Source organism: Stegostoma tigrinum, chromosome 10 (assembly GCF_030684315.1).
Source record: "Stegostoma tigrinum isolate sSteTig4 chromosome 10, sSteTig4.hap1, whole genome shotgun sequence".
Taxonomy (NCBI): Eukaryota; Metazoa; Chordata; class Chondrichthyes; order Orectolobiformes; family Stegostomatidae; genus Stegostoma; species Stegostoma tigrinum.
In genome coordinates, this window is record NC_081363.1 from 42,668,846 (window position 1) to 42,687,091 (window position 18,246).

The 18,246-nt window shown below is 41.4% G+C and overlaps 1 protein-coding gene across 9 annotated transcripts in view; it reads left to right on the forward strand.

The window, feature by feature from the left end:
• The first annotated feature begins 1,048 nt into the window (after window positions 1–1,048).
• The window catches only part of LOC125455776 (inverted formin-2-like), a 56,160-nt gene continuing 38,962 nt past the window's right edge, over window positions 1,049–18,246 (forward strand). For 2 of the 9 annotated variants that reach the window (XM_059649130.1, XM_059649139.1), the window contains exons 1-2: window positions 1,074–1,212; window positions 16,806–17,227. In XM_059649130.1, the coding sequence (XP_059505113.1) occupies window positions 16,834–17,227 (394 nt within the window). In that variant the 5' untranslated portion in view covers window positions 1,074–1,212; window positions 16,806–16,833. The other 7 variants (XM_059649134.1, XM_059649131.1, XM_059649137.1 and 4 more) reach the window with 7 other exon arrangements.

Here is an 18,246-nt window from a genome sequence, read left to right on the forward strand (position 1 = left end):
AGCCCCCTCCCTAACTCCCCACCTTCACTGGCTCTAACCCCACCTCTTTGAACTATCTCCTCTCACCCTATCTTCTCCTTTATCCACATTCTACCGCCTCCCCATTTATTTCAGAATCTCCTCCCCCATTTCTGAAGAAGGGTCCCGACCCGAAATGTCAGCTTTCCTGCTCCTCTGATGCTGCTTGGCCTTCTGTATTCATCCAGCTCTACACCTTGTTATCTCGGATTCTCCAGCATCTGCAGTTCCCATTATCTCTGAACATCAGCAAATATTTTGTTTTAACCACTTAAGATACAGTTCATGAATAATTGCACAAATATTAATTTATCTTAATTGCAAATTGGGTTTAACGAATTAGGATTTATACCAGAGTATAATACATTCACTTTGTTACATAGAGAAAATATTTGGAATTTAGATTGTTTACTTATGGATATTTTTTCCAGATCCCTGAATAATTACTAAAATACAATACATTCATTAAAGAAAAAAATCCGGAAGAACTGTGGATACCGTAAATCAGACAAAAACCGAAATTTGAGGAAGGCTCACTCGACCTGAAACGTTAACTCTGATTTCTCTGCACAGATGCTGTCAGACCTGCTGAGATTATCCAGCAATTTCGTTTTTTTTTGATACGTCCTTGTTTCATTTGATATTATCATTCACTATAAATTCAAAACCTCTTTCAGCCGCCGCCATTCCTAAGCACTTAACGACCAGAGTCAGATTTCCTGCTTTTCCTGCGAAAAACAGCAAACTCATTAACACTGCCACTCTTCAAAAACTTGCCAAACAGATCGGAATGTCAGCACAAAAATTGTCATACGCCTAATTGGAATTTGAGATTTTTTCTCCTGGCTAGCAAATATGTCAGAAACAAGAAATCATTGCAATAAAGTTTAAGTTTGTTGCATGATGTATCATTGTAGATTTGACTTGTTGTGGTCGAAAACAGAAAACTTTCAACTCTGGGGGGGAAAAGCCATTCTTAAAGTATGAGGCATATAGGAGGAGGAGCCACGGGTGCGTCCAGATGAGCAATGCTGATTTGAAAAGGCCGGAATTGTGCAGCGCTTGCTACTTGGGAGTGTCCTGGTGCCGGAGACACGGCTCGCTGAAGCAACATGAAACGTGGGTGTGTTCAGTTGTTTTAAGGGGGGGGGAAAAAAAACAGCTTCCCAGCTGCACAGTGAGGATTTAGTGGTGGTGAGTAGCTGAACTCCATTACGGTCTAACATTTTAGAGAGAGAAAAAAAATGTTTCGCAACACTCAGTTTTGATGCCCGTTTTCATATTTTGTATAGACTTTCCAGTTGCTTTGAAAAGTCAAATATTACAGTTTTTCGCCTGGGAAACGTCAAGACTTGGGCTAATGTTTTTACCGCACGAGAAGAAAGGTACAGCCCTTTACCAAGCCACGCCACACCACACCCTTCAAATTACTTCTGTAGTGCAGATCTTTTAGATATGTGGACAAATACAGCAGGCAAATTAGAATCTGTTTAGAGTTTTTCAAAAAATGTTAGTGGAGAGAAATATGTTGGTCGTTACAGAAGAACGCGCAGATTTTTTTTCACAAATATCATGTTAATCAATTCAGTACACGTGGAGATGAGGTTGACATCTCGTTTGGGAGCTTGCCCGACATACCTTCAGTATTCCAGCGACATAGTTTAAAATCTTTCGCCACCATCCGATTGCCCCCAAAAGGATTGAGGTAGATCTGGGTAATTTAATCATCTTTCACCAATAGCGCGCGTGTTGAAGAGTTAGAATAAAGTAGCCTTCATAAATACAAAAAGTTATAAATTTACAGCATTAAAACATATGCCTGTGAAAAACTCAAAAAGATGACAACGCCACAGAATGTCGAAGATCAGTCACCCCGGCACTTGGAATTTTTAAACTGTTAAAGTCAGCCCCCAGCTGGTATGATTAAGTTCTGCCACAACGATAGCTTACGTTCCTTAACTGCATTCGTGTTGAAACAAAAAGCCTGTGCTCCATAGCGAGCATATCAGTGTAAAATAACATCGTTTTGTGTCACTTGCTCTACTTGACAGTAACCCCCCCCCCCCAAAGCTGTCAAAAATGAACAGCTTTCCTGCTCCTGACGAACAAAGATCGTCCAAAGTTATTTCTATATGACTTGCTAATTGTGGAAAAAATTATGTAAGTAGAAAAGTCTATTTCTGGTAGATGTGTGCTAACATTGTCATTTCGCAAAGAGTTGATGCTGAACTGCATAATTGATGATCGATTTATGCATTGGTGAATGACAGTTCTTTTTCATCTATTGCTTTTTTAATGTTAATATTCTAAAAAAAATGCAAGTCACCAGGGCCTATTTAAATTTGATCAACATTGCTGACTAATTTTTAAAATAGTATGGGTGTGGCAGGCTGCACCTTGTTTTAAAAACAGTAGGGAAACATTCTTGCAATATTTGTGAAATAAGATATGCATGCATTTCTGTACATTAGTTATTTTGCTGTTATTGCTTTAATAGTGCATTATGTTGTCATTAGCGAACAGTTTTCTGAACTTGAAACAGCAGTGGATTCAACCCTATCATGATCGTGTAACAGACACTGCGTGCACATCCCAGTGCTGAAGTTAAACTTGATCAGTTCATTTTTAAAATAGAATAAAAGTGTTTGATTACAGAAGACACTGATTTGTTAAGGATTTTAAAGCCCAGACAGAAGTGATCTAATTATAGGAGCACAGCCTTAATCTAATTTCATTTTCAGTGACACTGTCTAATCCATGAGATTGAGGATGCAAAACAGGCAAACTTATTCTGAATTTAACATAACTGACCATCATATGCAGCATACAATAAATTTCTAATGTATATTATTTTTAATTCACATTGGATGTGGGCACTACCCAGCCCTAGTTACTCTGGAAAATGTGGTGGCGAGCTGCCATCATGAGCCACTGTGATCCACTTACTATACATAGACCCACAGAGCCAGTTAGGGAGAGTGTTCTAGGATCTTGACCCAGCAACAATGAAGGAATAGCAATACAATTTCATGTCAGGATGGTGAGCAACTTGGAGAGCAAGTTGCAGGTGGTGTCATCCAATGACTCCGATTCCCTTGCCAACTAAAACCTGAAGAGACCCGGAAATCCAAAACACCAACAGAAATCGCTGGAAAAGCTCAGCAGTCTGGCAGCATTGGTTAGGAAAAAATAAGAGTTAATGATTCAGGTCCAGTGATACTTGCTCTGAACTGATGGTAGCTGGAAAAAAGTTTCTTATTATACAGAAGATGATGGGGCTAGAGGGGAGGTGGTGAACAGGAGCCAGGCTAAGGAGTTAATGATAGTTGGTGATAGAGCCCAAAAGGAGAGAGAAGTACAATTGGACAAAGAAGTGGGTAATGATTAGCCTAGGAGAATGAATCACAATTACTGGGATAACAAGGCCTGGTGTGAGGATATAGTAGGAACTGCCGATGCTAGAGAATCTGAGATAACATGGTTTGAAGCAGGATGAACGTGGCAGGCCAAGCAACATCAGAGGAGCAGGAAAGCTGACGTTTCGGGCCTAGACCCTTCTTCAGAAAAATGGTGTGAGGACATGGGAGAAGGTACCCTCAAGCCCTAAAATTGTTGAACTCAATATTGAGTCCAAGATCTGTAGAGTTCAAGGGAAAAACGAGGGGTTTTCTTCCAGTTGGTGCTCAGCTTCGCTGGAGCACTGCAGCAAGCCTGGAGACAGAAATGTTGGCCAGGGAACACGGTGGTGTGTTGAAGTGGAAGGCAACAGGAAGCTCATGCTCTTTTTTGCAGACAGAGCATTGGTGTTCTGCAAAGCAAACACCCAGTCTGCACTTTATTTCCCCTTCCCCTTCTCCTCCCCCCCCGGGCCAGGACACCACATTGTGAGCAGCAAATGCAGTAGACTAGCCTGAGTGAGGTGCAATTAGATCACTGCTCCATCTGAAAGGTGTGATTGGGGTCTTAGATACTGAGGAGGGCTGAAGTAAACAGGCAGATGCTACACCTTCTGCAACTGCAGGAGAAGGTACCGGTGAGAACGTGGGGACATTGAGAGTGAAAAGGGAGTGGACCAGGGTGTCGTGGAGTGAATAGTCCCTGCGAAAGGTGAACAAGGAAGGGGAGGGGAATGTATGTCTGGTGGTGGCAGACATGGTGGCCAGTGATCTTCTTGATATGGATGCTGGTGGGATGGTAGGTAAGGACAAAGGGGATTCTATCGCTGTTGTGGGTGAAGGATGAAGTGTGGAAGATGGGCCAGACGCGGCTGAGAGTCCTGTCAGTCACGGTGCTGGGGATTTCTTGGCTGAGGAAGGTGGTGGACATTTCAGGCCCTCTTGAAGTTGGCAACGCCAGACAGATGAGACAGAGATGGAGGAACAGGGAGAATGGAATATTGGTTTTACAGGAAGCAAAAAGTGAGGACATATAGTCAAGGTAGCTGTGGGAGTTGGTTGGTCTGAGATGGATATTAGTGGCCAGTCTATTTCCAGAAATGGAACAGATGTTGAGGGAGGAAAGGGAGGAGTCAGAGAGATAGACCAGAGAGTGGGGTAGAAGTTGGAAGCAAAAATGGATAAATGTTTCCAATTCCAGGTGAAGGGGGGAAAACAGCATTGATGATTCATTAGTGTCCCAGAGAGAGAAAAACAAAAAAAAGTTGTAACATAGAAACATAGGAGGTAGGAGCAGAAGGTGGCCATTTGGCCCTTCAAACCTGCTGCACCATTCTTCACAATCATGGCTGATCGTCCAACTCAATAACCTAATATCTTGCTTTCTCTCCGTAAACTTGTATACAATTTGCCCCAAGTGCTATACCTAGTTGCCTGTTGAACACATTCAATGTTTTGTCATCAACTACTTCGTGTGGTAATGAATTCCCCAGGCTCACCACTCTTTAGGTGAAGAAATGTCTCCTCATCTCCATCCTAAATGGTCAACCCCAAATCCTCATGCTGTCACCCCTGGCTCTGGGCACGCTCACCAATCGGGAACATCGTCCCTGCATCTACCCTGTCCTGTTAGAATTTAGGCCTCTAACAACCCCCTTATTCGTCTGAACCAGAGCGAGAACTAGGTTGGGATTGTCTGTAATCTGTTCGTAAGTCAGTCCCGCCATCCCCAGAATAAGCCTGGTAAACCTTCACTGTACTTCTTGAGAGCAATAGCGAACTTGATCAGATTGAACAAAGGGTTTTCCACGTACCTCACAAAGAGACAGGCATACCTGGGGCCCACCTTGACCTGAAGAAAATGAGAAGGATTAAAAGAGAAGTTGTTCAAGGTGAGGATGAGCTTGACCAAGAAGAGGAGCGTAGTGGTGGATGGGAACAATTCAGGCCTTTTCTCCCCCCTCCCTGCCAAATGAAGCAGCGGCGAGTCCCGAGCCATCCCATTAGGGAAAGTGGATGCGTGAAGGGATTGCACGTCCATAGTAAAAAAGGGAAGGTGGCCTGAGCCTGCAAACTGGAAAGTTGTGAAAGCAGAGGAATCGTGGATCTGAGTGGGAAGAGCTGGTCAAGGGGAGAAGGAAATATATAGAGTCAAGGTAGGAAGAGAAGGGTTCTGAAGAGCAGAAACAAACAGTGGGTCTGCCCAGGCAGTCCTGTTTGAGCATTTTGGGAAAGAAAGAGACAGGCAGAATTGGGCTTGGGGGCCTGTGAGCTTGGAAACAGTGGATGGTTTGGGGTGTGTGTGGGTGGCGGGGTGCGCTCAATACTGGTAGGAGGAATAGAGATCACCAGATGAAATAAGGTTAGTGACCATTGTGGGCACAATGGCCTGGGGGAGATAGGAGGAGGTATCGAGACCTGGTACTCACCCTGTGCAACATAGGAGGTCAGTTCGCCAGACAGGAATAGCACCACCTAATTACAAAGTCACAGTTGGATCTGAGAGCACAGAGTTCCGTCACTTCAGAGGGAGATTGGTCAGAATGGGTGGGGGGTGGAATTGGAGCAGTGAGGTTGTAGACGTGCTCACCAAGCCAGTGGGTTTGGTTGGAAACGTTTTGTCACCCTGCTAGGTAATAGTCAGTGGTGCATTTGTGTTCCGTCCCACTTGTTCGTGTGCCTTGGTTGGCTGGGGGTGGTTAGGCATCACTTTGGGTTCTGTTTTTTCCAGTGATTTGTACATTAGGTGAAATTCAATGGGTTTGTTGATGGAGTTTCGGTTGGAATACCAGGCCTCCAGTATTTACCTGGCCTGTTTCTGTTTGGCTTATGCTATTATGCATGTGTTGTCCCAGTCGAATTCATGTCCTTCTTTGACCATGTGTATTGAGACCAACACTAATTGGTGTTAGTATATCCTGATGGTCAGTTTTCTTCCATTTTGGCCTACGTAAATGTTTTTCAGTTTTTGCATTGTATTTTGTATGTTATGTTAGTTTTATTGATTATTGGTATGGGATTCTTTACATTCATCAGTAACTGTTGCAGGGTGATTGTTGGCTACCCTGATATCTATAGATCGGAGTAGTCTGGTCATCTCGGATTTACCTATGACGTACGGTAGGGTGGCACGTTAGTCTGTCATGGAGGTAGCAGTGGCTTCTGCTTTTTGGGTATCAACTCCATTTAAAAACTCCATTATAGAAGTGCATCTGTTCTGCTTTGCGTATTTCCGGACTGCAGCAGTGTATTGGAGTCCGTTTGAAAAATACCCTGATGCATTGGCTCGGCAAGCAAGTGGACAACTTCATCCACAGCCCGAGCTATAAATCTTCTCAAAATACCTCGAGACAAATCAATGTTACCATCAGCAGTTGCAGGGCTTGAGGCTGTGTCTTAGCCCAACCCCTACAGATCAGGCCTTGCCCTCAGCCAGGCTGTTACCACACAACCCATTGTCAGTCACTAATAGCGCCCATTATGCTACTATTTATTTCCCCAAACTGGCTTTTACCCACCCTTTTGCCTGTCCAACTGTGCTTCTCTCTCTTTGGGCTGTATCTCTGCTCTTGTTTTATCTTCCCTTCCCTCTCCCCCCCCCCCCCCCCAAATCTTCTATATTTATATCAATCTTTTCTTAGCTACCAATCAGTTCTAAAGAAGGGTCACTGTATCTGAAACAGTGACTCCGATTTCTCTCTACAGAAACTGCTAGACCTGCTGAGTTTTTCCAGCAATTCGTATTTTTCTGTTTAAGAAGAATGATTGTTTGGCACACAGAGCAGATATGGCTGAAAGCAGAACAGCTAAAGAGCGGATAGTTGTTTCTGAAAAAAAACAAATTCTTCAGAGAGTAGACCCCTGTTTTCCTGCAAGAGGTCATTAGAAATAAATACTGTGCTGCCTACCATAACAATTCTAGATATGTTACAAGCTGCTATTTTCTGAATCCTGTGCAATAAGTATTTTTAATTTTCTGCATTTTTAAATTGTAGACTAAATGGAAAAAACCTCCAAGGATTTCTGCACTTAAAATAACTGACTGTCTTCATCTGGATCATTTACACAGTTGTTATTCAACCAATAGTTGAAATGTAGTTTGCATATGAACCGGAGCCAATGGCTCTGAAAAATGAAGACTCGGTGAGCAACAAGTACTTCATTAGTCACTAGTCAACAAAGGCCATCTACCAGCTAATACTTGTGGTGATTAGTTCTCAGGTAGCTGAACAGATTGGGACAGGTTCATGAGAAGTAATCAGACCATCACCAGCTCAGGAACTCTGTCAAAACCACTAAGCCTGAAAAAAAAAGTCTGTTCACCTTCCCGTTGCTGTAAGCTGTGACTTAAACTGTGACCCAACCACTCTATGCATTCTGCAAATCAATTAAAGCATTAAGAGAAGACAATGAAGCAGTGTTCAGATAAGTATTAACCTGGATGGATGCAGCTCCAACACTGAAGAAGCTTAACACCATCCAGGTCAAAGCAGCCCACTTAATTGGCAACATGCACAAAAATCCATCCCTTTCACCAACAAATCATCAGCAGCAGCATATCCCATCTAGATGATGAACTACAGAAATTCACTAAAGATCCTTAGACAGCGCAACCACTTCCATCTAGATGGGCAAGGGCAGCAGATATGTGGGAATACCCCCACCACCTGCAGGCTCCCCTCCAAGATACTCACCATCTTGCCTTGGAAATATCAGTTTCTTCATGTTGATGAATCAAATTCCTGGAATTCCCTTCCTAACATTCTGGATCTACCCACAGCACATGGACTGCAGCTCGAGAAGGCAGCTCACCACCACCTTCTTAAAGGCAACTAGGGACAACCAATAAATACGGGCAACAACACTCACATCCCATGAGTGAAATTAAAAGAAGAAATCTTAGTAGACCCTGTCAATAGAGACCATAGAACTGCTTTGCCAGTTCTGTCTATATCCATAGCACCCTTCTCCCTGTCTGACCATAGGCAAAGTTTATAAGGGGATTAGTACAATTCTATGCCAAGCCTTCATAATTATTTACCTGTAGCTAGAGTCTATTTACTTGTACTATGTAACAATTCTTGTTAAATATAGAAATCTGGGTCTAAAAGACAGATAAATTACAGAATTCTGCTTACTTCCTAAAATCTTTAACTTTTGTGATGGCTCCAGTAGTGTCAGGGCTTGATTACCAGTGCACAACCCAATGAGTCATAACAGTCCAGCGTTGCTATGGAGATATTATTGGCTAATGGGATAAATGATGTGGTTGCTCACACTTTATTAAATGGGTCATGCCGTTAGCTGGAAAAAGGCTTTTTGGCTCATATCCTACCCTAGTCTCCCAGTTCTGCAATGCCATTGGATTGCGGGCCAGTGTGTGTGTGTGTGTGTGTGTGCGCGCAGTTTTAGAATTTGTTGTCTTTGCTTACTCTATTTCGTTATCTTGTTTACCACATTTTGTAACTTATTACTTAAAAATTCTGCTGGGAAAAGAAAAAAGGAAAATGCTTAGCCTGGAACTTGTTTTTACAAGCTTAATTTGAAGACTTTTTAAAATATTTCATTTGTTCTTATGTTTCACTGAGCAGCAATTTCCATTAAACTGGTTATATTGTTGAAAATTGCATAAAAAGTTTTCTCCTGCTTTTAATTCGAGAGACAATACAAATCACCAAAAAGAAAGGGAAAGGGAGAGATACACTTGATGGCAATAGATAAATAGAACTAAGACGTTTCCCTTGGAAGAAAAGGAATTGACAATATGGAGGAGAGGTCTTGTATGCTTCTCAACATCTAGGGTGTATTGAGGAAACTGAAAAGATATGCACAGCAAGCAAGGCTGGGTAAGTGTCAGAGCTGGTGAGCAAGGTGCGGTGGGGTGGGGGAGGGGGGGGATGGTGTGGCCGTGGTTGTGGAAAAACAAAGCAAAGTCAAGCTAAGCAACACTTTTCCTCTTAAACAGCAATCCATGACGACCTTGTTTATAAAGAGATAAACATGTAAGTGTATACATAGAAAATCAATTTTTAAAAAAAGCAAAATCACAACTCGGCAGTCAAAACATGGCTTGTTGGAGGTTACTGACTCACTGGAGGGAGGGTCTTGTCCCTATGGCCTAGAAAATTGCCTTATGCCTGCATGGGCTTGCTGATGGTTTGCATCATTTCACTAATGTTTGTAGTTACATATCATTCCAAGTGAGAACAGTGCATGGAAGATACTGGCTCTTCCCCGAAACAGTGTTGGTAATCTGTTTGGGTATATAACTGGAATATGTAACGAGCCAAAAATCTCCCTTTAACAGAGAGCCACAGCTGTGGTATTAGTAGTTTGATCTTGTGTTTCAGCAAGTTGAGATTTCACAACCTCAGGCTGTGCTATCACTGCAGTATTGAGAGATTTCTGTCACAGCACAAGTTGAGGCATGGCATCTTGTTTGGCTTGGCTGAAACTGGGCTGTCACGACTACATGGAAGACTAGCCCCTAGGCTCTCTGGCAAGCCAAACACTATACCAAGAATTTGTTCTGCATGCCTGTTCAACCCCTGCACACCCCCCCCCCCACAAAAAAAATCATTCCAATGAATCCCTTCGGTACCCATATGACTTAACTCTTCAACAGGCTGATACTTTCGCTCCCCTTGCTTTCCAGTCTGTCTGTGGGTCTGATGAGTCACCATGTATAGGCCCTCTCTCTTACTGCCTGTCTCTAAAGAACACTCAGCTAGCATTAAGCTGGTTGACTGCACATGAGATTGAAGGACAACATTTCACCTTCACTCTCCTCTGCTTCCTGGACATCATGCTTTCCTGCAACTACCTCTACAGGGTACAAGTCTTGTCAATGTCAAAACAAGAAAGACTCAAGCATTTGGTGAAGGAAGGTTTCAAAAAAAAAAACCAAGACGACTATCCTTCAGTTTACACACTGGAATGGATTGTAGGGTGAAGGTAGAAGTGGGATTCAGAGTCAGAATTTACCAGGAGCTGGGTATGGTCTCAGTCAAGAGTGCACTGCCAAGTAATTACCAGCACTATTGGTGACGGGTAGTGGGGGTTTGGGGTAGGTGGGGGTTGGGGTGCGGGGGGAGAAGTGGTGTGATTGCCAGCACCATTGTTGCCTGCCTTCTGGTCAGCTCTCATTGTTGTCTGCCTCTTTGTCTTGCAAGACAGGAGTGTCAGTGAGTGTGGTTTAATGTGCTTAGGACACGTGCATTTCATTGAATAGCTGGCTGTGTGTGCAAACAAAGCGAGAGTGAGAAAGATTTGGTGATGGGTGGGCAAGAAACACAAAAGACTTGTGACGGCGAACCTCTGGAATGCACCAGCTCAGTTGTTGGTGGCTGTTGGAGAATCAGTTAAGGCTTTATCCAGTCTGTCTGGTATCTGGAAACAATAAATTATTTTGACTGCTGAACAAATTGCCTTGCTGCAGCTTTTTTTTTGTCATGAAACTGTTAATAGGGATCAGGAAGGAAATAATCTCACACTAAAGAATTATTTCCTTCCTGAGAGGAGGCAACAAGGAAAGGATTATTCAGTCAAGAAAAAGATAGATCACTGGGTTCATTTCTTATATTCAGGATTTTTATAACATGTGCCAACTATCTTTCAATGCTATGAATTACTTTTCTCACAACGCCAATATAAAGTTTGGGTAAATATTTAGATATATTGTAGTTGCTGCCTTAGTTGAGAGAGGTTTGAATAGGTTCACTGGGGAGTTGGAGAGTAGTGGTTCTTAGCTCTGTACTCTCAGTGTACGTCACGTATACTGACAATGAATACAAGCCAAAAACATTGTAGCAGGAATACAAGCCAAACCTGCACCAGGATCAAAAGCATATGGTAATGATACGGAGAGGAGACATCATAGGCATCAGGGGATCTGGGGCATTCCACACCCTGAAATGCCAGTATCATTTTCAAAAGCCAGTCTGCAAAACAATTCCCCGGGAATCGGAGGGAAGCAGTGAGGATGTCTGGTTGACAGCATATTGTGAAGACGTGCTCAAATTTAAGTCAGAAGACTTTTCAGAGCAATCATCCAGCAACCCTCAACAGTGACTGACTATTGGGGGACGATGACCTTTTTAACCATACAAGCTACTTGAGCTGAGGCAGGGGGAAAACTCTCCGCTGGTTGGAGTTATACCAGACGCACAGGAAGATGGTCAGAGTTGTTGGAGGTCAGTCATCTCAGCTCCAGCGCATCTCTGCAGGAGCTCCTCAGGCTACTATCCCAGGCCCAAGCATCTTCAGCTGCTTCCTCACCAACTTCCATGTCAGGGTCAGAAGTGGGGATGTCCTTTGTGCAATCATCAAATCGTTAGCACCATTTGCGACTCTTCAGACAAGTTTTTACAACAAATTGAAGGCAGTTTCACAGTAAAACTCAAAAGCCTTTTCCCCCTGTAAACTCCTGGATACACCAGATGGAACTCCCAACTTTTAATAGCATATCTGAGCTGGTCACATAACTTTACAGTTTCAATCCATTCAACAGCCACTACCATCTTCTTATGTTGCAGGTACGACTTAACCAGTGGAAAGACTTCAGTCCACCTCCCCCTCTCTCCCTATTTATTTCAGAATCGTCTCCCCATCCCCCTCTCTCTGATGAAGGGTCTAGGCCCGAAACGTCAGCTTTTGTGCTCCTAAGATGCTGCTTGGCCAGCTGTGTTCATCCGGCTCCACACTTTGATCTTGGATCCTCCAGCATCTGCAGTTCCCATTATCTCCGAAAGACTTCCCCACACTGGTCCAGTAGCTTTTGGTGATTGAAAGGGGTCATCATCCTTGATGATCCACCACTACAGAAGAGCTCTGCATTCTGAAGAGATTTGACACTGGGGCCAGATATGCTGATCTGTGTTAGATGGGAGGAAAATGCCATTAATCCTATGGAGATTATCCGAGTCAACAAAACACCACAGGTCATTATGTTCAAAAATGCTTTTGGTCCTTTTGCAGCTTTGGAGTTTGAGGGATTGGCAGCCTCTTAAGAAAACAACTTACATTGTCAATCTTCCAGCCATGGTGAAGGGTACCCATTAAAAAAAAATATAATTTCTAACTTCAAAAAAAATGTAGAACTACTTTTTCCTGTCACAGTAGGATTGACTCTAATCCTATATAAAAACAGAAAAAGCTGGAAAAAAAATTGGTAGATTTGGAGTACGAAGTTCAATTTGCCCGAATTTACTAGCAAAGCATCAAACCACTTCATTTCACCACTTTTGCATAGTATTACTGAAGGGGGGAAAAAAAAGCGTCTGCACTAAAGCTGAAAAGTTCATCCTCCAACTTTGAGGTTAAAGTAAATGACAAAATGCTTTCCACTCTTTGCTCTCATGTGAATTACTGTAGAACATTGTAGTACCAGTTTCTAAAAAGGAAAATGAATCTATTGTATGATGAAAACAGTTGTTGGCATTTGGCTGAAACCTCTGCTATGCAGCAGTGACGAACTAGGCATTCATGTTGGCACTGGTTCTGCTGGAATTAGCATTTTAGTCTGAAATCTATTGCAGGAGCACACAGTCTATTCCTTTTCCGCCCCCCAGTAAATCAGGTGCCGAGGCCCAGCACAGCTTGACGCGCTACTAGTGCTAACCATATGAAGAACTTCCACCTTGAGCCTTTGCAAATAAGTTTAGTCTCCAAAACTAAAAGATGTTAAAAAGCAAACAAATGAGGGTAAGTAACTTTTTTGAAACAGTAGACAATGCAAGCTAATCTCTGCCAAAATATGCAGACAACTGCTGAGCAAATTTCTTCCTTATTGAATTATTGGTCAGAAAAAAAAAGTGTTATTCAAAAATAAGTTTAAAAGACTAAACTTGTCAGCCATGAGGACTCATTACTTAAGCATTTTGGAGGGGAGGCACGTGAGATTAACATTCAGCAATTTCGAAAATAAAAGCAAAACTACCTACCCGGAGGATCCAGGTCTTTCAAAAGGATGGCAAATCAGTGGCGGGGGGCAGGGGGTGAGAGGTGGAGGAGAGTGTGATGGAATCCACTCTACCAAGGTACAGCTCCAACATCATCCACAAAATTCACTTGTTTGATCTAGTACCTTTAACATTATCTCCCTTTACTGTTAGCAGTGACAGCAATGCGAATTTACAAGGTGCACTATCGTAACTTGCCGATGGTCCTTTAATAGCACCTTCAAAACCCATGAACTCTACTATCTAGAGAAGTGTGAGGGCAGCAGGTGCATGGGAATACCACAACCCGCAAGTTCCCCTGTGAGGCACACATCAACTTGATCTAGGATTACATTGTAAGATGTAGAATCTTCAATTTCCCTTCCAACAGGGCCGCCAGTGTACCTATCCCAAATGGGCTTCAGTGCTGCAAGATGGTAGCCCACCACTGCCTTCTCCTGGGAAATTAAGGGTGGGCAATAAATGCCAAACTAATTAGTAACACCCAAATTGCATGAATTCAATTTTTTTTAAAAAACAAACATTTGCCCTCTAGGCCCGAAACGTCAGCTTTCCTACTCCTATGATGCTGCTTGGTCTGCTGTGTTTATCCAGCTCTAAGCCTTGATATCTCAAATGCTCCAGCATCTGCAGTTCCTATTATCTTTGAAACATTTGTCCATTCTACTGTTTACTGTTTAAAGATCTTTCTGCAACCTGTCAGCATAACCTTTATTATACTATGTTCCCTTAAGGGCTCAGCCATGCTAACATGAAATAATGACACTGAAGTAAGGGAATGCCTCAAATAGTGTAGTGTAATGGGAAGTGTTGCTCTTGGGATTTGATCTTAAAACAAAAAATTTAGTTTTTGTGAATGCGATTTATTTCATCATGAAGGTACAGATTTTTTTTTTAAAATGTATCTTTAAGTATCAACAGGAATTATAACAATCCAATCTTCATTGCTGAAGCCATGTTCAAAGAAAAAAAGTCTGTGGTGTCAAAAGCTGTAGCTGACTTACTTTCCCTTTAAAAGAAAATCAGACTGGGAGCATGAAATTTACTTTAGTCTTCTAGAGAAACTCTCATTGAACCATAGATATTGAAAATAGCACTAGGGCTGGTTAATGACTGCATGTCTTGCCGACATTCACATCCAGATCTAATAAATCAGGACTCCGCTACAAACATTCACAGTGCATCAAGTGGCTCCCACTTCACCTTGTCAAGCATCTATTTAAAGTCAGAAAAGCAAGAAACTAGAAAATTAAACTGTATGTCCTGAGTCACTGACAACCATTTTCTGGATTTGGAAGGTGCTTATAAATGTATGATATCAGATTAGATTTATTTATTTGTCACAAGTAGAGGAATACTTCAGTTCAGCAAAAAGTGCACAAAGTTACCATTCACTGGTGCCCATTTGGTTACACAAACCAGAACTAAAAAGACCTAACAGAGCCAAAAAAAAAGCAAGCAAGAACAATAAAGCCCAGAGATAAAGTATTGTTCTTGTGTCTGCGTAGAATGATACAAAATAGGAGAAAGGTGAATGAATATTAAAAAAAAAAGGTACTCATTCAAGCACCCATTACATGCTCTTAATACACACCTTTGTCAAATCTACCTCAAAAGCGTAAAATGCAATTCAAGTTTTAAGGATGATACTGTTATGTAAATTAGTTTAAAAGTTTTACTAAATTCTTAAATCTGATTTTGATCTTGTAATACTTTATTCAAACTATTAAAACTTGAGCTAGAGGAAAAAGTCATCCAAGGGTTGATACGACAATGCAGAGTTTTCAGCAGTTACAGTTTATCCATTCTCAGTACTCCTGAGCCACAGCCACTCAATTAATCAAAAGTACTTGTCAGTGTAGTGCAGCCAGCTGTTTAAACAACTGGTCAGGTATTTATTATTTCTAGAAACTTTCCCAGTGCTGAACCAAAGTAACAATTACAAATCAAAATCCAGGTCGATATTTGAACTGCCAAAGTACACAATTGTATCGTAGTTCACTTGCTAAGGATTTTGTTGTTTGAATGAACTCATGTTAAACTGCTGCATCTTTTCCTGAAAGCTCATTAAGCAAATCCTAAGAAACAGCATCTACAAGAAAAAGAAAGGATTAGTATTTTAACCCACCTTTTCTACATGCTGTGCAAGTGGCTTGAAAAATCAAGACAGATCTTCACTCCTGTTTTGCAGATATTTTTATTTTAATGGCAATGACGTACATAAAGTATCTGCCCTTTGTTCTAAATTTGTTCTTGGGATGTGGGTTTACCTATTCTAATTGCCCTTGAAAAGGTATAGCGATGGACTTTCTTAAATGAATGCAGTTCTTGGGATGTAGATATGTTACACTCATACCTCCTCAGCAGAAAAGTTCAACTTTAAAAGGACTTAATAGGCTGTGTCTGCGTTGGGCCTCGGTTTGTTAGTGTGCCGTGAGCTTGCAAGTCAAACGCATACAAGTTGACTCTTTGCTGTGTGCTTAATAACTTGGTGTGTTTTAATTGTTTTAAAACAAATGTATCCAGAGAGTTCAGCAATTTCTGATGAGCGTTTGTTTTAAAAGATATTAACATTATGGGTATGTCCACAGTACTATTAGGAAGAGAACCAGGATTTTGACCCAGCCACAGAAGGAACAGTAGTATATTTCCAAGTCAGCATGATGTGTGGCTTGGACGGAGAGACTTGCAAGACACCTGCTGCCCTTGTCCTTCTAGGTGATAGAATTTGTTCATTGGAAGGTGCTGTGAAAGGTGACTTGTGGTGCTGTAGTGCAATTTTGACAACTACAGTCAGTCAGTCATTGTGCGTCGGTGAAGGGAATGAATACTAATGGGGTGCCAGACGAGCAAACTGTTTTAGCCTGGATGAGGTCAAGCTTCTTGATTGATGTTGGAGCCACATTTATTCTGGCAAGCAGACAGCATGCCATCACATTCTGGACCCTGTGCCTTGTAGAGATTGGACGCATGTTTGGGCGCTAGGAGGAGGAGAGTTCTTGCCGCAGAATTCCTAGCCTCCAATTGCCATGAAAAAGGTATGAGAAGGAATTCAAAACACCTTAACCTCAAATCTTAAGGCTAATTAAGACTTAGCAATAGTTCGTAACATGCTGGAAATAGAAACTGACTTACAAGAATAAAAGATAACAATTTTTCTTCTAAAAAAACCACATACCTCAATTTCATAAAATGTCAAGGCATAAAATTTTAAATCAGCTAGTCCACTAACAGAAATTAATGTTTTGAAAGTCCTGAATAACAAGAACCTCCAATTTATACTTACAGCAGGAGATTGGTTATTGGACGTGGAGTCTCACATTCTGCTGAGACATTCTGAAGTCAATGATTGTATCTTGCACAAAGTGATTGAATTACATTACAAAACTTGCTACCCACATTAACACATTTTTTTCCCCACTCTATTTCATAGGTGAACAAAGCCCATTTATATAAAAAAAATGGCTGGTAAACAATCAGGTGTGCAGAAGAACTGGACTCTTCTGAAAGAGAAAGTCACCCCCCTCGATGCAGACACAACAGAAGCCAACCTGGAAAATGCTGAACCTGAGCTTTGCATCCGCTTGCTGCAAGTCCCAACTGTTGTTAATTACTCCGGGCTAAAGAAACGACTGGAAAATAGCAGTAATGACTGGATGGTACAATTTCTAGACCTCAATGGGCTTGATGTACTGCTCGAGGCCTTAGATAGGCTCTCTGGCAGAGGTGTGGCAAAGATCTTTGATGCCCTCCTGCAGTTGACTTGTGTTAAATGTGTACGAGCTGTGATGAATTCTTCAAGTGGCATTGACTACATCGTAACAAATGAAGGCTACATTCGAAAACTATCCCAAGGTATGAAGAGTGAGCATATCTCAGTGCAGTGTCAGTTAATGGGATTTGCAATATTAAAAAGCTGTGGATTCTTTTTCCTGAAAATGAGGCTATCAATAGTTAGATTCCTCAGAGAAAAAGCATTATCAGAAATAATGAGAAACAATCAAAGTTCTCCATAACTTTCATCAATACAGTTATTGTTAAAAATGCAACCTAAAGAAAACTATTAAAACAAAAAGCAACTTAATTTACTTTGGACTAACTATTAAAATCATAAAAATAACATTTTAGATCAAATAATAGCCCACTTTTGTCACAGTTTACCTGACTGAACAGGAGTTGATGTTGAATGTGTGATCCTCCCAACCAAGTTGGAAGAAATTCTTCCATAAAAATAATTGTGAATTTTCTATTGCATGTTACATTAAAAGGGAATGACATTTAAACAGCAATATTCATTCCCTTTTTGTTCAAAGTAGATCACATCAGTGTTTATAGTCCAAGTTAGTCTTCAAAGTTTCTTTCAAAATGCAATCAAGATAATTATTGCAAGAATAAAGAAAAGCACACTAAAAAGAGAGAATCCCATGGCCTTCATTTACAGGAATATTGTGTCATGCAGGAGCATGTGAATCAGGATGCATCACAGAATTGTGTGGAATCTGAAAGCAGAACTACTTCATTGTACTAGTGTAGTCAAATATTTGACTATGAACTATCTTGTTTTTTAAACAGTGAGTTTTTTAATGTAATTAAAAAATCTCCTTAGTACCTATTGTAATGTACATGCATCTTTAATTTATTGATATTATTCACCTTCTGTAGGAAATAAGAAATTTGATGGCTTTTAATCGGATTTGACACATAGGCCAGTGCAATACTACAAAGGCTTAACCTGAATTCATCAGTGCACAGTAGCCTTGATCCCATCTCTATTCCATCACAGGCTCTCAATCTGCTATTATGTTATTCACTTTCAGAAATTGGTAAAGTCAACATTTCAGAGTGTACATCAAGCTAGTTGCTAGCATATTGCT